A 25,262-nucleotide genomic window follows, 5' to 3' on the forward strand; every position below is an offset into this window, starting at 1 on the left:
TTTTAAAAATTTTTTAAAAAAATTAAAATTTTGCCACGTGTCAAGTGGACATAGTGCCACATGGCAGTGACAATGCCACGTGTCACTATTTGGGAGTTGTCATTTTCTCATTCTCAATTTGGTCCCTCTATTTTATTTTTTGTCTCAATTTAGTCCCAATTTTTGTAAAAATTATGCAATTTTGTCCCCCTCCAAATTGAAACCAAATTTAATTTCTATATAAATAGACACAAATATTTCTATCAAAATTGATATTTCAAGTAAATATTTTTAACAAGATTAAGTTTATTTTAATTTATATTTTACGTTAAAATTTATTTAAAATTGTTTTAAAGTTGTTAATAGAAAATAATGTTAATAAAAAAAATTCATAAATTATTTTGATATTTTATTACATTGTACTTTAATAATATTTTTTATTTGAATTTATATTTTAAATAATTGCATATTTTAAAAATGTGTAAAATTCAATAATTTCTATACAAATATTTTAGTTAGTATAAAAATAACAATTATATAATTTAAGAAAAATTAACTAGTTTATGTAACAATAAAAAACAATTAAATTTAAAATTTGAAAACAATTTTAAGTAAAATTTAATGTGAAACAAATTTAAAGAAACTTGATTTTATTGAAAATATATAATAAAAATATCATTTAATAAAAATATTTGTATAACATTTTATAATTTTTGTTTCAATTTGGAGGGGGACGAAATTGCATAATTTTTACAAAAATTGGGACTAAATTGAGACAAAAAATAAAATAGAGGGACCAAATTGAGAATGAGAAAATGACACCTCCCAAATAGTGATACGTGGCACTGTCACTGCCACATGGCACGATGTCAGCTTGACACGTGGCAAAATTTCAATTTTTTAAAAAATTAAAAAAAAAAATAAAAAAAAATTCTAAAAATAAAATAAAAAAATTCAAAAAATTCAAAAAATTCAGAAGCTGACACGTGGCATCCCATTTAACACCGTTACTCCACCACTAACGGAAAGGACTTGATTGGGTCAAATTTCCCAAAATAGGGACCAGATTGAGATAAAAATTAATTGATGGACCAAATTCAAATTTTGCTACGAAAATGGGGACTAAAAGTATAATTTAATCTAGAAAAAAAAAACTCAATTATGCTCACCACTGAACACATTTAATTCACAAAATTAAGTCCGAAAGCTTTTATGATTAAAATAGAGGAATAGAGAATCAAGTAAGACAATAATAATAATATAACGGTTGAATAAGTAAGAAAATAATATAAGGAAATATGAGAATACTTTTGGGAGTAGATAATGGTACATCACTGATAGAAAAAATAAGTGAACTTCATTTTTCTCCAAAATAAACTAAAAGTGAGAAATCACGGAAATGATTTTTTAACAAATTTATCTTACAACGTGAGATAAATTTTTCTAAGATAATATTTTTTTGAATTATTTTTTATTTTTTTATATTTTAAAATTACTAAAAAATGCCATCTCAGATTAGAAAAAAAATTATCAAAATATTATTATCTAATAAAATAATATTCAGAAAATCCTTTCACACTCAAAGTTCCATATGTTTATAAATAAGGAAATACCTTTTTAACCCATCATATGTATTAGTGTAATTTTTCAAATCAAACGTTGGTAATTATATTTCTTTTCCACATGAAACAATTGTGGTCAATATGATACCTTTTTCTACTTAATCAACGGTTGATCAGCCTTGACATGCTTTTGTTTTTGTAGTACACTTACATAATAACATAAGCCACAACACAACACAGAGCTGGTACCTTTCTGCCTCATTCCCGCCAAAACCTTCTTCAGTTAACCTATACACAAACCCTTTCTCCTCACACAAACTGAAACCTCATTCTCTCTCTCGCTTCTTTGTACCACCAATCAAACTCCAACAATGGACGTAGATGATATGGAAATGGATATTCCGCTCCCTGATGAACTCGAGTTTCTGGAATCAAATTTTCACGAACCCGAGCAAAATCAAGAAGAAGAAGAAGATCATCATTATCACTTCGCAGACCTCGAACCCCCGGCTGAACCGTACTCTCCACAACCGCCGCCAGATCTCGAGGCTCCTTCGGTGGATATCGAATCCAGCGGTCACAAGCGGTCGCGTTCGAGTTCACTTCCCGAAGAGGAAAAGACAGCGAAAGTTAGGGTTACCGTCCAGGAGGATTCCTCCACCGAGGAGGCCGCCGACGAGGATTGGCTACGCTACTCTCCTCCGCCGCAGGAGCCGGCGGCGCAGGAAACAACGTTCGCGAAGGAGAAGACATTGTCGAGATTCGCCTCGGAGATTGACGGCGAGTGCATGCCGATCACCGCGCCCAACGGCGACAGGGTTTATGCGAAGCTGACTCGGTTTCAAGGAGAAGAGCGCGTGAAGACGCTCGATTGCAATGGTTATTCTGCCGGTACTTTTTTCTCTTTCGAACTGTCACTCTTTCTACTTTTTTTTTTTTTATCACTTTTAGTTTTAAGATTTGAGATTAGTTTGGTGTTTTTGTTTTCTTTCAATGTTTGAGGTACATGGTTTTTAATATTTCTAAGTCTACATGAACATGAGTAATTTATTTTCATGAAGAGCTGCTTAGGGGAGAGGCTCTAATAGTTTGGTGGTTGGGATGAAACTGGTAAAAAAAAGACTAATGTTTTTTCTGAAAGAAATAAAAAATACCTGAACTGAAAATTCTCTAATGTTATTTGTGTTTATCACAATTTCAAGTCCTTAGGTAACTTTTTAACTAAGGGAGTTAATTTAATTTTTGTAAAGTAAATAGATGCATATAATCAGGGGAGATTTTGTTCCTCTAGATAAGATACTAATTGCTTATAAAAAACTATTAAATAAATAAATATTCGAATTTGATTTTCAATATAAATAAATATATTCCCTTTTTTTTCCAATGCCAAAATCCGGCACCCAAACATGACTTAAGGATTAGGAAGCCTATTATTTTGGTGTGAGGTTTTGTCTTAAATTTTGATTACGAGCCTTGTTGAATACTGAGATTATTTTCATGAATTGTATTTGGTTGCAGAGCTTAGTTCAGAACCAATTAATGTTATACTTGAGAGGCTGGAGCAAGAGGCTTTTGCTAAGGTTTGGACTCAAGGTTAAGAATGTGCTTTTTGAGCTTCTAAGGGCGAAACTTGAATGAAAATTTAATTCTTTTTATGTTGTGTTGTTTGTTACTTGGAATGCATCTGAATTTGGTAATCAAATGTAGCTTTTTGATGTTAGTGATTGCTTATTCCTGTTCTTGTGATGCTGAAGGCCTTGGAAGCTAGTTCTGAAGGTCAAAGTGTTCCAGATGTTCCCGAAGCACAAATGGTTAATGAGCAACTTTGGGTTGATAAATATGCTCCAAAATCCTTCACCGAGCTTCTCAGTGATGAACAGACAAATCGTGAGGTATCTAAAGTACCATTTAGTTATGAAAATAATTTATTAGAATTGCTGCAGTTAAGGACTTCATTCTTTGGTTTTCTAGGCTTGGCTTATGTTGCCATGACTAATTTGATTGGTTGACTAGGACAGGTACTGTTATGGTTGAAGCAATGGGATTCTGTTGTGTTTGGATCTGAAATTCGAAGCACATCAGATGATGTTTTGTCTGCTTTGAAACGCCATTCTTCTATTGTCCACAATCAGAAACCTTTGAATTCAAAGTTTCCTAGGAAGAATGGAGGATCCAAATGGAGTAACGGGGGAAGGTATGTAAATTCTGTAAGTATGGATGAGAGTGGGAGTTCAAAGAGTATTCAAGATGCATGGAGTACGAAGTCAAGGAATATTGGTCCCCCAGAACAAAAGGTATTTATAAGAATCGCATGATTGTATACTCTTCCACACCCATTAATGTATCTATCATTTTTGAGAAGCAAATATGCAATGGAGTCAAATTGGTAGAATTATGCTATTATTATTTGTGTTGATTTGGAGAATAGACTCGAGACCATTTTGTCAGATTTGTAACATGATGGGCAAAGTTAACAATTTACACCACCAGGTCAGGGAGGGGTAGAATATGCATTGGTATTTGGGATTATGTATTTGGGTTATGCTTAGTATTTTGATTGTTTATAGGCACGACAGTTTCCTTATACACGTACTTACCCATTCCTTCTTCACTTGTGCAAACATAATGGTTGGGGTAACAATGAACGTATTGACTCTTTGTTTTGATGGATAATTTTGGAAAACAGTTAACTTTTTCCTCAAATTTTGAGCATTTTTTTACACTTGATGAGTTTTGATATATTGGAAAATAGTCTATCCTTTCAATTTCCATCTGAGCATTTTTTTTTTCTCGTATCTTCTGATTATTTGACTGTTTTAGGAGACCAATACTTATCTTCTCTCCAAATCATATTCTAATATTCTGATGTATTGACCATGAATTGCCATATGCTGCAGTTCTCTCTAAGACTAATGAATTGCCATGTGCTGCAGTTCTCTCTAGACTAATGAATTGCCATTAATGGACCGTTGCTCCAAATCCAAGTTAACTAAATTCCCAACATGTATGTTTTAACGAATTCTACCTATAATTTTAATTTTGAAGCTCTGATGGACTTTTATTATTTAAGGTGTTTTAAGAAAACAAAACATACCTCCATCCCTTTATATAAGATTTTGTTGAAGGCATGTGCTGGCACACTTCATTGACAGCAAAAATTATTTTTCATCATATAAAGGTGGCATATTGAAGGGAGCCAACAATATACCTGTAGTAAGATGCATCAGGTAAAGGAACATAACTATGTTCGTAAGCTTGCAACCTCCTACCATTGGTGAGAAAATTGGATTGGCCTCTAACATGTTGGTCTTTGAAAGCATATCCCGAAACATACTAGGACTGAGTAAGATAAAAAGAACCATTAAACTAATAACAAACTTTAATCCCAAGAAAATAACCCAAATCACCTAGTTCCTTGAGAGAAAATCCTGAATTGAGTTGCCAAATAAGAGTTTGAGTAAGATGAGTATTATTTTTGGTGGTGCTAATGTCGTCCACATAAACTATTGAGTATACGAGCAATGTGTGATTACATTTATTGGCAACATATTGAAGTTGTGTAAAGGCTGCTTGTAATCTTTCTAACCAAGTTTGGGTTGCCTGCTAGGACCATTAATGGCCTTATTTAGTTTGAAAACCAAGGACATATCAACCATTTCAAATCCAGGTGGCTGACATATACCTCCTTTGTATGGAGCCCATTTGAAAAGGCATCGTTCACATGTAATTGCTTTAAGGGCCATTGATGAGAAAGAGCCAAATTAAAGATTGATCACTGCTGCAAAAGTCTATTGTAATTTAGGCTGAATTGTTGATGGAAGCCTTTGGCCACAAAATAGCTTTTTTCTCTTTAATTGTGCCATCTAAGTTTTCCTTAATGTGGAAAACCCATTTACAACTAGTAGGCACATGTCTAGTAGGAATTGTTGTTAAAGCCATGTATTTGAGGAATAAAAGTAGAATATTCTGTTTGCATGCAACAATGAAGTGGGATCATCAATAAGGGCATGTTTGGTTGATTTTGTTTAACACGAGTGTTGGAAATCTCACATCAATTAGACAAAGGACAATTTACAATGTATAAGCGGGAAAAATTCTTACCTTATAAGCCATTCTTCTGAGAATGAGTTAGGCTTAAACTCACTTCCTAATATGGTATCACTTGTTATTAGGCTACTATCGAACCATCCACAAATATTTAGTCCCACACACCAGATGTCTATATCTTGGCATGAGGGAGTTGTGTTAGAGATTCCACGTCGACTAAAGATAAAGCTAATTCATAATATATAAGTGAGGGCAATCCTTGTCTTTTAATTTGGTTTTGTGAGGATGAGTTTGGTTTAAACTCACTTTCATGTATTTTGAGGAATATGAGTATAATCTTGTTTGCATGCAACAAACAAAGTGGGATCAACAAGGGCATGTTTCATTGATTTTGATTCAATATGAGTAGGATGTAGATGTCTTTAAACTATGGTTAACATGGCGGATATTTGAATATGATTGATGTTTTGTGAAAGATGTGTATATCGGAATTTGAGGATGGAATAAGCATAGAGGAATCAACATAAACAACTTGAGAAGTAGAGGATGTAGATTCGGTTGTGGTTTGTAATGATGAGTGAGGATGATTGGGGTCACAAGGAGAGGCTTATGAAGTTAGTGCAGAAGGGACAAATTGAGAGGGTGAGAAACTAGGCAAATTTGAGGTATACAAGGAAGAAGAATAGAATGAGATGATGAGTGTTGAAGATCCCACATCGACCACAAATAAAATCAAATTATAGTGTATGAGTGAAGTGCAAATATTACTTGACAAACCAGTTTTGTGAGATTGAATTGGGTATAAACCTATTTACTAAAGGATGATGAGGTTGCAATTAAAGAAGTAAAGTGGGATTAGGAAACTTGTGCTCATTGAAAACATATACTCTTTGGAAACAAAATTGTAACCGCTGGAAGACAACACTTGTCTTCTTTGTGAGAGATAAATATCATAGAAAGGCACACTCTTGGGACCTAAAGGAACATTTTTGTGTTTTTTGTAAGGCCTAAGAGAAATAAAGAACTATGTTCTTAGAAAGTAGTCAAGTTGTTTATTGATAATTTTGACAAAGTTGATTCTCGATAAAACTATGTTAAGATCTATGCGAAAGAGACTAATACCTAATTCATCAAGCCCAATAAAAATTGGTTAGTTTTGATTAGCAATGTCATAAATTTGAGTTTTATTTCAAAAGTACACAAAGTTTTATGTTTTGCCATTGTTCCAATAATAATTTTTCTACATATATAAGCACAAGAATAATGGTTTTCTGTTATCATACATATATTATTACCATTGTTCCTATAATAATTATTGTGCCTTATGTTGTTAATAGGCCAATAAATACATGTCTACTTTCATGGAAAGTGGGTGGATATCTCATTAACTAACTTTACAATAATTTAGGGTATATGGAATTTAGCAATTAATACATTTGAAATGTAAGTATCCTATAATAAATATTAAAAAGTGCTCTCTTTTGTTCTATATAAAGGACCGGAGGTGGTATTGTTATCCTTGTAGTCTTGCATTTGCATTATACTCTTTGGTTGTTTGTACATGACATAAGATGAAACCATTTGATTTATATTAATGTTTTATGATATCAATCATATTAGATGTCGGGTGTTGAATCCCATTGGTAACTAGATTTTTAAAATGGTTACAGATCCTTCTGCTAAGTGGACCACCAGGTCTTGGAAAAACAACACTAGCACATGTAGCTGCCAAGCATTGTGGATATCATGTGGTAGAGGTATTTTGAATTATTTTACATGTGGATTCACAAGTCTTCAAGTTGTGAACACTTTTACTTTTTTAGAATAATTTAAATTATTTTCTAAGTAATAATTGTTTTTGTGACGTAACTATATGTATTAAGAAGTGGACTTTAAGCCTAATTTAACCATACAAAATTGGCTTGTAAGGTGAGATTTGCATTCACTTATATTCTATGAAATCACCTTATCCCTAGATAATGTGGGATTGACAATACACCCCCTCCCACCAAGGTACATACATCTCAAGCGTGGGACTAAACATCAATGGGTGGTCCAATAACGGCTTGATAGTGGGTGGAACAACATACTGAACAAACAACAAACTTTCCGAACAGGCTGAATAAATATCAAATCTCGCTAGGATCGACTTTAACCCATGTCTCTGATACCATATTGAGTATAGAAGTATAGGGAATATAAGTGTGGGATTAATCTCCCTAGTATAGAAAATACACATAGGTTATTGTATTTATAGTAAAGGAGACATGGGATAAGCCCAATATACAAAATAAAGAATAATAACAAAGAAACTAAAGATAGAAGATAAAAATAAGATATCAAAGATTTGCATGAATCTTTCATTGGTGGCCATAGTGGTTACTTTAGAACATTCAAGTGAGTGGCGGGAGTGGTGTACTTGGAAGGCATGAGAAAGGACATTAAAAACTTTGTCATGCTTTGTGAGGTTTGTCAAAGGAATAAAGCAGAAGCCTTGGCTCCCACAGGGTTATTGCAGTCTTTACCAATTCCCACTCAAGTTTGGTCGGATATATCCATGGATTTCATATTGGGGTTACCCAAGGCTGAAGGGAAAGACACTATCTTTGTGATTGTTGATAGATTAACAAAGTATGCTTATTTCTTTCCATTAGCCCATTTGTACGCAACAACAAAAGTGGCACAATTATTTCTTAAGGAGGTGGTCACATTCCATGGGTTTCCTTTGACCATTGTCTCAGACCGCGATCACCTATTCTTGAGCAATTTTTGGAGGGAATTGTTTCGACAGGCAGGGACAAAGTTGAAGTTTAGTACAACTTACCATCCTCAAACGGATGGCCAAACAAAGGTAGTCAACCGCTGCCTTGGAACCTACCTATGTTGCATAACGGGAACACAACCTAAACGATGGCCCTATTGGCTACCTTGGGCAGGATTTTGGTTCAACACCAATTGTAATGCTCATCAAAGATGACTCCTTTCAAACCCCTCTATGGACGAGACCTTCCTCCCCTTATTAAGGGCATTACTATTCCTTCTAAGGTGGATAGTGTCAACTGGTTACTACAAGAGGGATGATATCTTGAACAAATTGAAAGTTAATGTGTAAAGCTCAAGACTAGAACAGACTACAAAGAAACAAGCATTGCAGAGAAGTGGAGTACAAGGTGGGAGATTGGGTATATCTTAAGCTGCAACCCTCTAGGCATAAATCCCTAGCGAGAAGACCCAATGAGAAATTGTGTTCGCGATTTTATGGGCCCTACCAAGGTCATGGATCGCATTGGCCAAGTCGCTTACAGATTGGAGTTACCTCCACACAGCAGAATACACCGGTTTTCCATGTATCATTGCTTAAAAAGGCCATTCAACCATCTACAGTACCTCAACCCTTGCCTTCGACATTGAATGAGGACCTGGTGTTAGTTGCTACTCCAAAAGAAATATTGGATGTTAGGACTACGACTCAAGGCGATCTAGAGGTTTTAATTCAGTGGCAGAATCTTCCCCCTACTGAAAATAGTTGAGAGTCAGTGGCCTGCATCTCTAAGGAATTTCCAGAAGGTGAAACTTCATGGAAGGGGTATTGATAGATTTGGTATTGTGTATAAATGGAGGAGGAAAACAGACAATTAGAACAGTTAGGGGTTGTAACGGTAACAAACATGTATATAAGTCTATCTGAGAGCTTTGGGGGGAGTTAGTTGTGCTGTTAGTTGGGTTTGGAAAGGGTTGAGAGAAAGGTCTCTCAGAGTTCTGAGTTGTAAGCTTTCATGTGTAACCCAGGCTAGTTCCTTGTCACATTGATAAGAAATTAGTATTGATTCAATCAAGAACTATTGTTCAGGGTGTTCTTAAAATACCAGTTCTATTAAACTCACATTTGTTGTCTCTGTTCCAGTTTCAGTTTGGCCTTGTCTTTTAGTCCAATATTCCTTGGTCTTGTCTTAAGGTAAAAGTTGAATGCCATTATGCTATATTTACTTTTTTTTCTCTTTTAGCTGTTTAATTATAACACCCTGAAAGCTTTATGAGATTTACATTGAAGGAGAATGTTATAATATCTGCATAATATTCTTATGTTCTTATCATATGTTAGAATATTTAAAGTATTATAATGATCTCTAGGGAGTGGCTTTGGTCATTGTATATCAAGATATGCTTCCTTATTTAATTGGGTCTAGATGTCTAGTATTATCATAAATAGGGGTTAGTGGTAATAGTTGTATTTCTTATCAACTCAAATCAATACCAGATCCTAATTATTCATTGGCTTGCTCTCTCTTTCCTCCCATTCTACATAGATTCCTATAATTTCAACCTATACCAAACAGGAGTTTTAAATTTTGTAGATTAATGCTAGTGATGATCGTTCTACATCAACAATTGAAGCCAAGATTCTTGATGTGGTTCAAATGAACTCTGTCTTGTCTGATTCAAGGCCGAAGTGTCTGGTATCTTTTCTTTCTTTCAATATTTTCATTTTGTATATTAGTATCAATGCATAAAGGTGAAAATGCTTATCTGTTTCCATTTTCCTAGGTGGTGGATGAAATTGATGGAGCTCTTGGTGACGGTAAGGGTGCTGTGGAGGTTCTTCTAAAGATGGTTAGTGTTAGATGCAAATGTTGATCTGTCTCCTAAAGTGTGTTGTCTAAGCAAACCTACTTAATTGTAGTCATATTGAAGATTCCTTTAATATTGTCCAAGGTCTCAATTTCATCTCAATGATCAAACAAGTTTTATAGCTTGATGTTTTTGTGGTTTCAATATAATTTCATTTGTTGGTTGTGTTCACTATTCACGCATTCATCAATGAGTACAATACAAGAACATAAATTTTCTTACTAGACATGTGATAGGCTTGCTGACATTTGTATGTAACTGAATGCAATTTTTTTGTTTTGCTGGTTTTTAAAAGTAGATATACACTTTTGAGAGGGTAGAGTTGGGGATCTGAACAAAATGATTATCTGAAGTATTGTTTGTATGCATTTTGTTTTAGAATTGTACCTTTTTTAACAAATTTCCCTAGGTTGAGAGGATTGAAGCTCCTTGCCAATTGTTTCACTTGTAATTGACTAACTACCTTTAATTAAAATACAAATATTTATCACTATTATGTAGCTTCTTCTAACCAAATAAAATTATATCGGATGTTAGAGATCCCGCATCAGCTATTTCAGTTAAATGTCTTTCTAGTTCATATAGTTTAAGATTGGTATACCTACAATGAATAGGGTAGGGGAAGTTGGGATTGAGACGGAGCCCTCTTTTTTAAGGAAAAGTATAAATAACAGTAACATGGAAATTTTAATGAAAGTTTGTCATATGAAATCATAAATCTCTATATAAACCAAATCATGCAGATTTCTTCCGAAAGGAAGCCTGATGCGGGGAAACAAACTGTGGGCAAAGGACAACTGGAGAGAAAGTCATCAAAAAAGGGTTCAAAAACTGCTTCACTTTCAAGACCTGTGAGTTTTGGATGTTCTGATGTTCATAGTGTTAGTATTGTTTACCAGACAAATCATTTGCAGTGATGATGATATTAATTGTCAATGTAGGTGATATGCATTTGTAATGACCTATATGCACCTGCCTTAAGACCATTGCGTCAGGTAGCCAAGTAAGTTTCTGATTCAGATAACTAATCTCCTAATTTTTTTAGGTGTTAAATATTTCATTCTATCTTAAATTATTTTCTTTGCATATATTTGTTGTTGTTATTTCCCACAATTTTAAAAACAAAATTCAACCGTAACAGCTGCGACTGAAGTCTTATCCTGCTATTTGAGAAAACTTTCATTGGAAATCAATTTCTTAGTTGTTACAGAATCATGGTATCTCAGTAGTAGGAAGGATTACTGTCGGTTACTCTATTTGTGTGTCATTCCTAGTTACTAGTGTTGTATAATACTAGTTAATTTTGGAAATATTTTTTGTTTTATTTCTTTTCATTTTCTTCCTTCTTTCTATATAATTTATCTCTGCTTATATGAAATAATCGATGAAATTATTTTCTTCATGCTAATATTTTTTGTTCTCTTTAAACTGACTTCGAGTCATGTTTAAGCCATGCACCTAGAAAAACTAGTGTCCTTGCCGGTGGTCAATTGTCAACTACTCTACCAACAACAGCGCTTATGTTTTTTTGGCCTTTGCTCAACGGATGCTTACAGCCAGCAGCTATCCTCAGCCAAACCCCTCCTCACTTTTTACAAACTTTTTCTTCCCATTATTACTGAAGTTAAACTGTTCCTCTGAGCTCCAACAATCTATATATAATACGTTCCTTGGCTGTGCTCAAACACACAAGGATTCGTCCATATGGATAATCATCTTATATTCTTACACCTTTTAATATATTGAATTTCGGATGGCTTTTCTTTTGCTACACCTTTGATTCTTTATCCCTAAATACTAATCTTGTCTATAAGCTAGTATTCCTGTCTTTCCTATTTGCATTTTTTTTAATTTGTATGTCCAAATGTGTATATGGTCTGATTTTTGACAACAAACTTCTGTTCCATGACAGGGTTCATATATTTGTTCAACCAACAGTCAATCGTGCAGTGAGCAGGTGATGATTAGCTTGAAATAGTTCATACCTCATACATATATATCAGAAAATTGACGTTAGTAAGACTGTTGATAAAAAACCTTTTTATAGATTATATTAAGATTTAATGTTTAAATTAAATTAGCAAAGGAGATGATTGAAGTTATCAAGTGTTTGGACGACAATGGTGGAACAAGAATGGGATGCGAAAGAGATGGGGTTTGGGTCCATGGAAAAGAAATTAAGGAGCTTTGTGTACCATCTTAGAGAACAAGAAAATGTAAAGGGGGGGTTTTCATATTTTCAACCCATCAAAAATAGTGAGCAAAGGGAGTATTTTATAGAAGCTATCTTTAGGGTACAAGAGTACCAATACAAATATCAAACTAACAAAAAAGGATAGTTTTCATAGCAAACCGATAGTACAACAAACAAGAGAATATTCTAGAATAAGGGAAAAGTAACACGGTGTTATTATTCTCCAATATTTGGGATGAGGTTCTGACAATAATTGTCTCTTAGTTAAATCTTTTTCCTTCTCATGTTCTTATGGTTGATTCTCCTTTCTTTCACCGCGTTCAAGTTTATCTTGATTATATTGATCTACACTCCTATGGTTGTGTTTATTTTCTCCAACTTTCACTTCCTGAACGTCATAGGCTATTGTATGGTTCAAAGGATTTTTTGTGTTATGATGCAACCTCTTGTCACTTTAGTATCTCTAGGAGTGTGGTTCTTTTACCATTAATATATATATATATATATGTATATATATTAACTCTTTTAATGATTTTGTTTCCCTCTCTAAGTATTTTTATGTTTCTCATTCTTGGGAATTTTTCAAACCATGTCATGTTTATGTGTTGACACTAGCCTGCTGTGGCTCTTCACAACACTATGTCGTATCATACAGAGTACTTCTCACACACCTTGACCAAAGGCTCAAAATTCGGTTTCAACACTAGAAAGAGATACTCTATCTTGTTTTTTGCTTCTCTAGGTTACCAATTCTCCAATAAACATATAATACCCAAAGGTAGATTTTTGTTCATAATATAACTTGCATGGTTTGTAGTAGTATATATTCTAAGGGTCAAACAAAGTGTCTTTTTCTTCTTGAACAACAACCCCTTGAACATGATTTTCAAGTATTGAAGAATTTTGTCATTTTTCTTCGAACATGTACAAAATGACTTACCACACTAAGTGCATAAGTAATGCCTGGCCTCATGTGCAATGAATAAGTAAATTTTCTTATCAATATCTTATATTAAGTCTTTTCTACACGAGAACCCTCTTCAGTCCCAATTTTTGTGATGTAGTTCAGTAGGAGCTTTTGAAGTTCTACATATGTTTCTTTGAGGACATTGTTAAGAAGTGAATTTTAAGTTTAACTTAATCTCACAAAACCGGCTTGTAAGGTGAGGTTTGCACCCACTTATATATTATAAATTAGCCTTATCTCTAGTAGATATGGGACTTCCAACACATCCTTTGAGGCTGAGGCATATACAACTCGAGCGTTCGAGCGTGGAACTAGACATTAATGAGTGGTTCGATAATGGCATGGAATAATAGATCCAACAAGTTACAAACTTTGCTATGCTAGGCTCTAACCCATGACTCTAATACCATGTTAAGAAGTAGGCTTTAAGCCTAACTCAACTTTACAAAACCAACTTGTAAGGTGATGTTTAGACCCACTTATATACTGCAAATTGACCTCATCTCTAGTTGATGTGAGACTTCTAACAGAGATCAAATACGTAGGGATGAAAATCCATTTTTTTTTTTGAATAAGCAACCTCTATTCCAAACAAATATGAGTTTTCTAGGTGCTTCATTTCAATTTGGGCTGCCAATTTTTTTGTTTCATGATCTCTTGCAATAATCATATCATCCAATAATAGAGTGCTTAATAAATAAAGTATGATCTCCTTGACTTTGCTTGTATAATAAGGAAACCATTGCTTTCATAATGTCCCAAACCATGCTCTTGGAAATTACTTTAGACTATAAAAAACCTTCTTTAGGAGGCATACCTTATTCCTTCTCTAGGAGTTTCAAATCCTGATGAAGGAATCTCCATGTACGCTTGTTTTATAGTTCCATGAAGAAAGACATTTTGTAAATACTAGGGTAGAATAGAATAATTTTATCGCTAAAAGTACATTAGATAGACATGCAAGATTGGAAAACTAGTTTTGGAAATATAATAACTCTTAATGTAATCATATCCCTATAATTTAGGGATAGAATCAAATTACTATTATATATGGATATAATCAAATTCCTATTATATAGGGATATAATCAAATCCCTATTATTCTAGATATAATTAGATTCGTATGATTCACGAATATTTTCATTATACACTTTAATGATATCTTCACATACTAATGTAAGTCCCAACGAAAACTAATTGCTAGAGCAAGAACAACTTGAGCTGTGTTCATTTTTACTATACGAGAAAATGTCTCCTTGTAGGTAACTTCATAAGTTTGAGTGTCTTCTTTTTCAACCGAGTTGGCTTTATATATTTGTCTCTTGTCTTATCTTCCTTATATTTCATTGTAAATATCCATTTGCACCATTCATCTTTTTTGTATCTTGGTTTGTCAACAATCTTCCATTTTAAGTCCAAGGTTCACTTTTTATGGCTTCTTGGATTGAGGTAGGAATTTTTGCAGCATAAATGACAACAATAAAGTTTCGATGTTGATGAGAAAAATTGTTAGTGTAGACTTACTAAGAAATAGGATATTTAACACATTTTCCTTTTCTCAATGGAATGTGTAAATGCTCTTCAATGAAGAATCCAAACACCCTAAGACAAAGGGTCAATAGCATTAAATGTATAGGGTATATGATGTAGAGGACTTAGTCATTGATTGACTCATTGTTCTCAAACGATCAAGTTCTTCTTTATAACCGTTTCATATCAGACCTTGAAGAAAACTAAAACAAAGACATAACAAAGAACCTATTTGGCAAAAGACCCAAAAAGTTTATATTTACTGAAATTGGAGCCAAAAGAGATGTCATCACTCCTTGGAATGGGTTGAAGAGGTCCAGTCAACACTCTTTGTGGCACCGGATAGTGTTCTTTATGTGTTGATATCGATGCTAGCATGTGATGGGATTTGGCAACTCTATTGTCGATGCAACTATTGGCATTTTGATCGCTGAAGTGGGGTACACCTTTCTGGGTCACCACTAACCTCAATGGCAGTGATGGTGAATAACAACGGTGATGGCTTACGGTGGTAGTAGAAACATAGCTCCCATGATTAGGTTATTTTATCGCCAACAATCACACTAGTTACATTCTTATCGTCTCTATTTGTAATAATTAGTTCCTTAAAATAAGGAAATGAAAATATGCTAAAATAATCAGGAAGATTCTAGGTATACTTTTCCTAATCACTATGGGATATTGAGAATTTTTTAAATTAATAATATGCTATTTACAACATTACCTCTCTAGGCTTGTCATTGGCTCATATTGTTCTGAAGGTCTTAATGATTTGGTAAAAGATATTTATGTGACTCTTCTTCCAGGCCTGTTTTCCTTATCTAATGGCGTGTGCAAGCTTAAAGGTTCTTTGTGTGGCTAGTGACAAGCTCCTTGTACATGGTTTGAAATGTTTTGTTCTACTCTCGTTGGTTTTCTTTCACTTAGTTTATGTCTTCATTCATCATAGAAACATTGGAATTGTTGTTCTTATATATGTTGAAGACAACACGATAATATTGGTTATTGGTTTTGATCGTGCAACCGTTCAATGTCTTGAGCAACAACTCCAAGCTTCCTTTCATTTGAAAGATCGAGTTGTCTTCACTAGCTTTTAGACCTTGAAGTTTGTATTGACTCCCTAAGTGTTTTTCTTCATCACCCAAGTATACAACTGGCTTTTTTCTTTTTGCCTCTCTTAGTTCGGCCACTCCAATGGACAGGACACTCTTCGTGAGGTTAGTGTCAACTTTCATTGCGATGAGGGAGGTCTTTTAATAGATCCTTTATTATACTACTACTTGGTTGGAAGTCAATTATATGACCATTACATGCCCTGCCATTTCATTTGCAGCCAACAAGTGAGCCAATTTATGCATTCCCCTTGCATCTTCATATGGCCATTGTTCGATGAATTATTTGTTTCTTAGAAGACACTTCTACTTGCAACCTGTTCCTTCTTATGGAGAAGCCTGCTAGTGTGGTTGCCTACAGTGTTATAGATTTAGCTAGTTGCCTTGATAAGATCTATCACTAGTTGGTGCATGTATCTCGACCCCACACTGCTCTCTTGGAAGTGTAAAAAGCAATCTTGTGTATCTAAGTCCTCAAGTATTAAGCTATGTCTATGGTTTCTTCTGAAATCATTTGGCTCCATGGACTCTTGATTTGGCTACGATTCTTGATAATTCAATTTTTCATGAGGGTACGGAGCATATTGAGGTGAATTTCCATTCTATTCAACAGACATTGCACATGTTATTTCTTTCCCCATGTTACATCTCAAGTTCAGCTTGCGATCATCTTTACCAAGGCATTGTAGAATATAAGCTTTCCTAATTTGGATATAATAAATTAGGAAATAGAATTATTAGCTACTATTAATGGATCTGTATTATTTAAAGAAGAGAAATTCTGACACTAAGCTTAGAACCAAGTCACAAATTTTTGAAACTTACCAAACTAGCTACTCACTGTTTTTAAGCCACATATTAATAAGAGATGGGTTGAGGTTGTACTTATAACTTTGATTGAATTGTAAAATCTACGGATTAGTGCTCGATGTTTCTAGACTACATATTTGATCACCTCATTAATCTTTTGCAGTGTCTTTTCTGTTAATTTAGTTTGATAAATTCATCCTAAAACAAATGATCTTTGTAGGCTGACATACATATGCAAGAAGGAGGGGATGAAAGCCAGTGCAATTGCACTCACTGCTCTTGCAGAATATACAGGTAAATTTTCTTATATTTTTAATTTTGTGCCTTTGTTCAAGTTAATATTATTTGGTGCGGCCATACATTTTTGCATGCTTTAGTGTCTGGCGTTAAGTATTGGGGGAAAAAGTGGAAAGAAGTGTATGTAAGGAGTTTTTTCACTCTTTATACTATCGAATATAGCAGAAAGAATCAATTAACTGCTGTGTTATAGAAAATGAAACAAAAGGTACATCGTTATATATAGTCAGAAGCTGCTGCTAAACTTAAAAGACACTATAATAGATTACAGCAATTAAAGAAATATACAGTGCAAAATAAAGGGAAATGACATTCACTCACTGGCATACAACAGACTGTCTAGGCTTATGTGCAGCATACAAGAATTCCTTTTCTAGATTTGCCTTGTCTTGACATAATAATGGATCACCATTTTGACCACATTCACAACCTCTCCCATTTCAGCAACAAGAACTTCCATTTTGTGATCTACCATATCCTCTCATGTTCAAAAATAGTGTTAATCTTTATGTAGTATGGATAGTGTTGTCACATTTTGAATGGTTGATTCATGATAAATGTAATGATTATGTGATGTGTCCATGTTGACACCTTGACTAGTTAAAGATTATTTTTTTGCTCAATGTTACATTCTTCAGTTCATCTTTGCAATCATTTAATCCTTCTCTTTCTGTCCTGTTTTTTAATTACAGAATGTGATATTAGATCATGCTTGAACACTCTCCAATTTCTCTCAAAGAAGAAAGAAGATCTCAATGTGGTAAGATTTCGTGTGATCACGAAGTTCTGATAAATTTTTTAAGGCTAGTGAATTCATAGAAGTATTAAATTTGTTTTATGGATATTGTGCTAGAATGTTTTGAAAGTGGGTGCAACAACCGTTTTTCAATACTAGAGTTGCGGTTTGAGTGAAAAAATGAAATCAAATAGAAAGATAACCGTACATTTGAGAAGAATAACATTTTAAATGTGTTCTCATTTTTGTGGTTCAAAAATGGATAAGAGAGAACAATATTTCAGAGATGTGAATACCTACAATACATTTTGCAATTTCAGAGATGTGAATGAGAGAAAGAAAAAAGTTGAGTAGTTATGGGTGGTTACAAACAACATATTCCGATCAAGATGAAAGTTACAACATGGAAAGAGGATGGAGAGACCAGTCTAATGTTGGTGGTCGTTGTTAGAGAGGAGGCTAGATGTGTCGCCACGTGTAGTAGTGGCGGCAAGGGATGGGGTGGTGACTGATTGTCGTGTTTTTTCGGTGTGGTTGTCGCTTTATTGGGATGATCACAATTGTTGTGTTGTCGGACTAAATGGCATGACAACAGTGTGGCAGCAAGACCAGTATGGGTGTAGGTGAAACACCATGGTTGGGAAAAACCTATTGTTGTAAGTAGAATATTAAATGCATTACTAGAAGTTGGTAGAATATTAAATTTATTACTAGAAGCTAATAGAAGTTCTTAGAAGATTCTAGTGATCTCCTTGTAATTAATACTTTAGGGTTAGAGTTCTCTATGTATAGAGACTAACTAATGTATTGTTTCAAATGAATCAATCGAATACCAATCTTCTTTCTTTTATACTAATTCTTTCTGGTTGGTATCAGAACTCCCAATCTTGGGAGCCTTACCTTTGCATTTCTTCTTTACTGTCTTAGTTATGGTTCCTTTTAGGGTTGTCTGAAGTGCATCCATTTCCTTTAAATATTGGGATTGCCCGAAGTGCATCCAACTTGTGGTTTTGTCCATTCTTGCACCCTATTGTTCACCGGAGTTGTTGTCGGACCTTCGTCAGACCTTGTTGGACCTTCGTCGGACTTTCGCAGGACTTTTGCCAAACCTTGTCGAACCTTCATCATGCTTTCGCTAGAGCTGTCGCTGACCCTTGCTAGAGTTGTTGTCGAGCTTTCTTGTTAGAGCTTCTGCCATTGCCATCATCAACATTGTCATGTCATTGCCGCTACCACATCTAGAGTTTTTTTGTCTTATTGTTCTCTTTTAATTAAGAGGGAATTCTATTATTTACTTGAGCATGGCAGCTCCATTAAGCAATGTTGAGCTTCTAACTTCAAAGATACATGCAATGTGTTGAAATTGAATGTTTGAAATCTCATTTGGAGTCTACTAGTAAGTCACCTTCTAGTACTTGCTCTCCAGCTATAACTAGTAAGAACTTCAATTCATCTTTTAATGTTTTTAAAACTTTATGTAAGGACTCTTAGGTTCTCAACTCTGGTGCCACAGACCACATGACCCCTCATTCATCTCTTTTAACATCGTATGTTTCCCTTTTCGGTAACCACACATGCTACTGCCAATGGGACTCATATCCCAATAATTGGACGTGATAATGTTTCCTTTTTGTCATACCTCTACCTTAAAGTTGTTCTTTATGTTCCAAACCTTTCTAATAATCTTATTTTCATTAAAAAACTTATCCATGACCTAAAGTGTTATGTAACGTTCTTTCCTACTCATTGTGTTTTCTAGGATCATGCTACGGGGAGGATATTTGGTGCCATTGAGGAACAAGGAGGGTTGTATTGTTTTAACAACTTGGGTTTTAAAGATAATATTAGTAAACACGCGTACCTTTTGTCTCCAATCTTACACAACTTTTGAGTCCTCTCAAATTTGGCTTTTCCATTGTCGTCTAGGACATTCCTCTTTTCCGGTCCTAAAGTTCATGTTTCCTTTCTTATTTTCCAAAAAGTTTGTTGTGTCATTTAGATGTGATGTATGTCAACGTGGTGCTGATGATGATGGAGCTTGAGGATGAGTGTGTTCTCTCTCGGTGCGGGATTGGGGAAGATGATAAGTGTTGCATTAAAAAATAATATTTTATTTTTTATTTTCAACATGGTCATTGAAATGGGGTGACGACGTGACATTCCGTTTGCCACATAAAAAAAAACTAACGTGGTTGCTTATGTTGCTTATTAAGGACTAATTCTATGAATTTTGAAAAGATAGGGATAACTAGAGCAAAATTTGGAAGAGGGACTAAAACCAAAATCACTTAATAGTTTAGGGACCAAAAACATAGTTAACCATTTTCTGTCATTAGATGCTGCATTAATTTTTACTTGTTTTACTTGGTGCACAGTTTGATATTGGTTCTCAAGTAGTTGGCCAGAAGGACACATCAAAGAATGTTTTTGACATCTGGAAAGAGGTAAGACTCACCTCTATTAAATTTTTATATTAATCCAGTAGGTATCTAATATTACAACTTTAATTGACCATGTTCATTATTGATTGGTGTTCTTTGTATAGATTTTCCATAAGCGAAGAACAAAAAAGTCGGAAAGAAAATCTCATAGAGGGAATTCCTTTGACTTTGACTCACTGTACTCCCTTGTGTCAAAACGGTTGGCCATGTTTTACTGTCTTACTTGTTTCTTCCTCTCTTGTTTAAATATATCTTCATGGTAAAATAGGAATATCAATGTGCAGAGGTGATAGTGACTTGATTCTGGATGGAATTCATGAAAATGTTTTGCGGCTCAATTATCATGACCCACTGATGCAGAAAACTGTAAACATTTATCAAACACAACTTATTTCCTTGGATTCATTCACTTATTCTTTTGAATCATTTAGAATTTTGTTTTGATATCTTTTTGAAGGTCAAGTGCTTCAACAATCTTGGAGTTTATGATCTATTGCATCAATATATAGTGCATACACATCAGATGTCCCTTTATGGTAAGAAGATAATTTTCCTACTTTAATTTTTGTTTACAAGTTAAATATCGCTCTTATTTCTCTATGTTTCCTTTCATCAGTATATTTGCCCCTAGTTGCAATTACTGTACATCATATAGTATCTCAAGTTCAGAAACCAAACATTGAGTGGCCAAAGTCCTATCAGAGGTATATCTTGTTCTTCTTGTGTTTTGTTTAGAAAGATTTTATTGTGTACTTTTCGTACAAAACAATAATGTATCTCAAACATCTTCAGATATCGTACAATGATGACAGAAAAAATGGACATTTTAAATAATTGGCACCACAAAATCCCACCGCATATTGCAAGGCACTTATCAGCTAGTTCCTTTGTGGAAGACTTAATTTCTCCGTTGTTACATATTCTGTCCCCACCAACTATAAGACCGGTGATGTACTAATTCTATTTGTTCTGAATATGGTTTTGTTATCCAATCAGTTTTGTCTCCTTGTCTTCATCCTCTATAATTGCTTGAGTAGATTTAATTGCTGATTCCTTGTTATTTGATGTTCATGTGTGTTTGTAGAGACAGACTATTCTTTGTTGATAAATTATTTGTGGAAATATTTATGACAAAGAAATTGTGAAGATGAAGAAATCTTTCGTCGTATTATTTATTATTGAATTCAGTTCGAACAAAACCTTACTCCAGTTTAATTTAATCACTAGAACTTATAAATCCCCAATCTCTATATTCACAGCCTTGCAACAGTACTGTAAGTCCGTTTTTGCAGTTCTGTTTATGAAGATCCTTCATTGTTATGTTTTCTTTCTTTAATTCTGTTTTTTATCTTTAGCTGTTCTAACTGTATCAGGACCAGATCTTTGATTTTTAATCCAGTGTTTGTAGTAACGGACTTGGTGTCTGATTCTGATAGACAAGTTGACTTATTTGCTTGGTTCAGCCCCAGTTGCACTGCATTTTTTTTTTTTCTCTTTTTTGATGTGGATTTCTTTTGTCTTTAGGTGGCATTACAATTACTATCTGACACGGAGAAGAATGATCTTGCTCAATTAGTTAGCAAAATGGTATCATATGCTATAACATATAAAACTGTGAAATCAGATATGCTGCATCAAACCCTGAAGTCCGAATTAGCAGATGGTTTGGCACTGTCTTTTGTTCCTCCTATAAGTGACTTTATAAACTTCAAGGTTTGGACTATGGATTGTCGGTCATACTTCTGTCTTTGAAGTATGTCAATCTCAGCCAGATTTTAATATCTTCTATTCTCTACATTTGTGCAGGATTATACTTCAAATCATTATGTGCTTTCTGTAGCTATGAAGCAGCTTTTGGTACATGAGGTTAGATTTCATTAACTTGACGTTTTAGTTTAGTTACATATTTTTCTCATCCTTCTCTATTTAAGGAGGATATTCAAATCTTGGCCTCTGTTTTCTCTTGTATAACTTATTTATATATGTAAAATATGTCTGTTGACCAATGATAGTCCTTTTTTTTTATATCGAAGTAAAGAAAGAAGGTTATGGTATAACAATATAAGTTGCAAACCCAACCGGGTTAGCTCTACAACTTGTATCAACACCTATAGTTATACCCATTTGTATAATTAATGCTTTGTGACTGAAAGGTTAACAATTAGTTTTGCCTAAAGCTTCAAGTTTGAAAGAATGAAAATCAAATTTGAATATCAAATATAAGGTGCGTTTGTTTGTGCTTATTTTTTTGAGAATTTTTTTTTAATAAAATAAGCAAATTTATGTTTTTTTTTTGTTTGTCTAACTTGCTTATTTTAAAAATAAAATATTTTTATGATTTTTTTAATAAGAAAGTTCCATCTACTTGTAAAATAAGTGATTTTTTTTCTTAAATTTGCTTATTTCAGACATACTTATTTTTTTTAAGTTTAAACAAACTGACTCATAATCTGACTATCCAAAACTTATTCAAATTTTGGTAGTTATGTTAGGGATGTCTATATCCATTTTTATTTGTATTTATGCTCCATTATTTTATGGTTACAGGTTGAAAAGCATAAGATTTTACAAGTTGGTGTTGACAAAACTAGGGCTTTAGCAAATGAAGGGCATGAAATCATTGAGACTGGAACTCCCAACATCCCATTAGCCAATACCAATGTTGTGGCAAGGAAATCAAATGCAAATCCCACAATAGTTTCATCCAACTTGAATACAGATAAAAGTTCAAGTGCAAAAGATATTGGAAAACCACAAAACGTGGGAAATATTAAAAAAGCAACCAGAAGTTCCTCCAGTTTCTTTGATAGGTGATTCTTCCTGAGTTATTTGTATGTCGAGTCAATTATTACTTCTTAAAGCAAATAATGATATATGAGAATCATGTTTGCTAAATTAATCTATATACTGTAATAACAGCTTCTAATTTGGGAAACTTAATTAAGGGTCTGAAATTGGAAACTTATTGTCTTTTTAAATTGAAACCTAGCTGAAGTCACATATTCCTTAATAAATTTGTATGGCCAGGTTGAGATATTTCCTGGGCTGGCATGGTATTGATTTCAGTACCTAAAGAGTATTTCTAGAATATCTTAATTCAAATTTGATGTGTATAATGAAATCACGTCTTAGACCTCCTTTAATGATTTTTTTTATACTAGGAGAACAAAAAAGGGCTCAACGTGAAGTGGTTCTTTAACTGGGTGAAGCTTCTTTGGAGAAGTTACTTGGTTAAAGTTGTTATCACTGTTATCAAATAGAAAAATTTAGGAGGGAAAAGCACCTTGGAGTTGTAAATGGTTGATTAGGAGAAATCACGCACTCCAAAATCCTTGTTCCAAGTAGGTTCAGTGCAATAAATCTCTTTGGTCTAATCTCCCGTAGAAGTTACCCAGATTCATGATTTTTGAAACAGTTATACCATTTCTTACCTATATCTTGTCAAATTTAGTACGAGAGCACATTATTTTGTCTTACAGTTGTTCATAGTATATCACTATGTTTATATCTGGTAAAAATATTGATTTTGTTGGCAGATGCATCAAGCCTGGATCAAGGTTATTTTAATTATTGTTTTTTTCTTTGATTTTTATTTTTGACTTTGGTAAAATCGGGCAAAGACACAATGCTTCACAGAAAAAATGAAAATCTCCTCTTCAACTGATTACTACTAATTAAAAAAGATTTTATGTCCATTGATTTTTGTAATGGTTCCACTTGGATGTTAATATTGTACTGTTGGGTTAATGGATGGCAATTATTCCTTACTAAATGATTGTCTTTATATAGTCATTATTACTGCTTATCTTTCTTTGCTTCATGGCAGGTTTAAAAAGGTAAATATTAAGGGCGTAGAAAGTAATGACAGATCTCTACCAGAAGAAGCTATCTTGGAGAAAGATCGATACCCTTTACTTTTTAAATACAATGAGGTACACTACATTTCTTTAGTAATGAATGAAATGGAAGTTTCTTATTTTATCTTGCACATGATAGAAAAAAAATGTAATTGCATTTAATTAATAAAGATGCATTGTTGTGATTTCAAAGCCATTCATTCGATAGCATTGGAGACGATAAGAGAAAGATATTTGCAAAATCATTGCATTGAGTTTCACTACTTTTAAGAAAATGGAGCTATGATTTAAGTTAATAGCAATATTTGTTTCGTTAATACGGTCATTGTGTCTTGTTGATTTCTTTGCAGGGCTTTACTAATGCAGTCAAAAGGCCTGTCCGTATTCGGGAATTTCTATCTTAATGGGTTTAGCAAATAATATGTTCATCTTCATGGGCTCCCCTTGTTCCCTTTCGATTAGCTTTGTTGTATGTTTCAAAATCAAAGTTCTTGCCAATTTTAGTTGTGGTCTTGTTTTCTGTTTATCATTTTCACTTACAAAATGAAGGGGAATGGAGTGGCAGGGTCAACCAAACTAATTGTTTATGATTACAGTTTACTCATCTAAAAGTTAATTTGTTCAGCAAAAACTAATTTTCTATGTTTACAGTTTATCATGACATTGCCAGATAGCACCCAACCAGTCCCTACTCCACAGAGCTAAATTTCAATGCAGATTTTTATATAGACAATGCAATGCTTGTTGAATCTTGTCAAAATGTGAATTGGAATTCAAATTTGGGAGTAAACTACTATTTTGTCCCTCAAAATGTATTCCATTAAATTATAAAGCTACAGAAATATCATATATGTTTTTCAAAATTTCTCGTTTTATCCTTACCTTTAAAATTAAACACTTACTATTTTGTTTCCTAAATATAAGTTAACATTAATTACTTAAATCATACATCTCTTTATAAATTTTAATATAATTGACAGATTTATGCTTTTAAAAACTCGTTTATGAATTCTTTTTTAATAGATCGTATGGCTAAATATATGCACTTTTAAGGATTTAGTTAATGGTTTATTGTTGCACTTTTTGAATATTGTTGGTCAA

The 25,262-nt window shown here is 33.7% G+C and overlaps 1 protein-coding gene across 2 annotated transcripts; it reads left to right on the forward strand.

Moving 5' to 3' along the window:
* The first annotated feature begins 1,777 nt into the window (after positions 1–1,777).
* LOC114192720 (chromosome transmission fidelity protein 18 homolog) lies at positions 1,778–24,792 on the forward strand. Of its 2 annotated transcripts, none has more exons than XM_028082513.1 (23): positions 1,778–2,432; positions 3,060–3,121; positions 3,296–3,433; positions 3,560–3,835; positions 7,259–7,345; positions 9,944–10,045; positions 10,134–10,199; positions 10,961–11,068; positions 11,159–11,220; positions 12,130–12,174; positions 17,051–17,124; positions 17,820–17,887; positions 20,239–20,307; positions 20,409–20,503; positions 20,589–20,670; positions 20,762–20,840; positions 20,921–21,008; positions 21,097–21,250; positions 21,829–22,017; positions 22,111–22,170; positions 22,852–23,114; positions 24,131–24,236; positions 24,512–24,792. In XM_028082513.1, exons 1-23 carry the CDS (start codon positions 1,913–1,915, stop codon positions 24,563–24,565), a joined length of 2,847 nt encoding a protein of 948 aa, XP_027938314.1. In that variant the 5' UTR covers positions 1,778–1,912; the 3' UTR covers positions 24,566–24,792. The 2 variants fall into 2 exon arrangements, with proteins under 2 accessions (XP_027938314.1, XP_027938315.1); XM_028082514.1 differs by having other exon boundaries at positions 2,314–2,432; positions 3,060–3,134.
* The last annotated feature ends 470 nt before the right edge of the window (positions 24,793–25,262 follow it).

The sequence above is a fragment of the Vigna unguiculata genome, chromosome 7, assembly GCF_004118075.2.
Source record: "Vigna unguiculata cultivar IT97K-499-35 chromosome 7, ASM411807v1, whole genome shotgun sequence".
Lineage (NCBI taxonomy): Eukaryota > Viridiplantae > Streptophyta > Magnoliopsida > Fabales > Fabaceae > Vigna > Vigna unguiculata.

What these genes read in the sequence shown, in the direction of transcription:
- LOC114192720 (XM_028082513.1), top strand. Translation starts at nt 1,913, where the DNA reads ATGGACGTAGATGATATGGAAATGGATATTCCGCTCCCTGATGAACTC. An exon ending in GTGGATATCATGTGGTAGAG is followed by an intron (nt 7,346 to 9,943) that starts GTATTTTGAATT and finishes TAAATTTTGTAG; the next exon opens with ATTAATGCTAGTGATGATCG. An exon ending in TGGAGGTTCTTCTAAAGATG is followed by an intron (nt 10,200 to 10,960) that starts GTTAGTGTTAGA and finishes CAAATCATGCAG; the next exon opens with ATTTCTTCCGAAAGGAAGCC.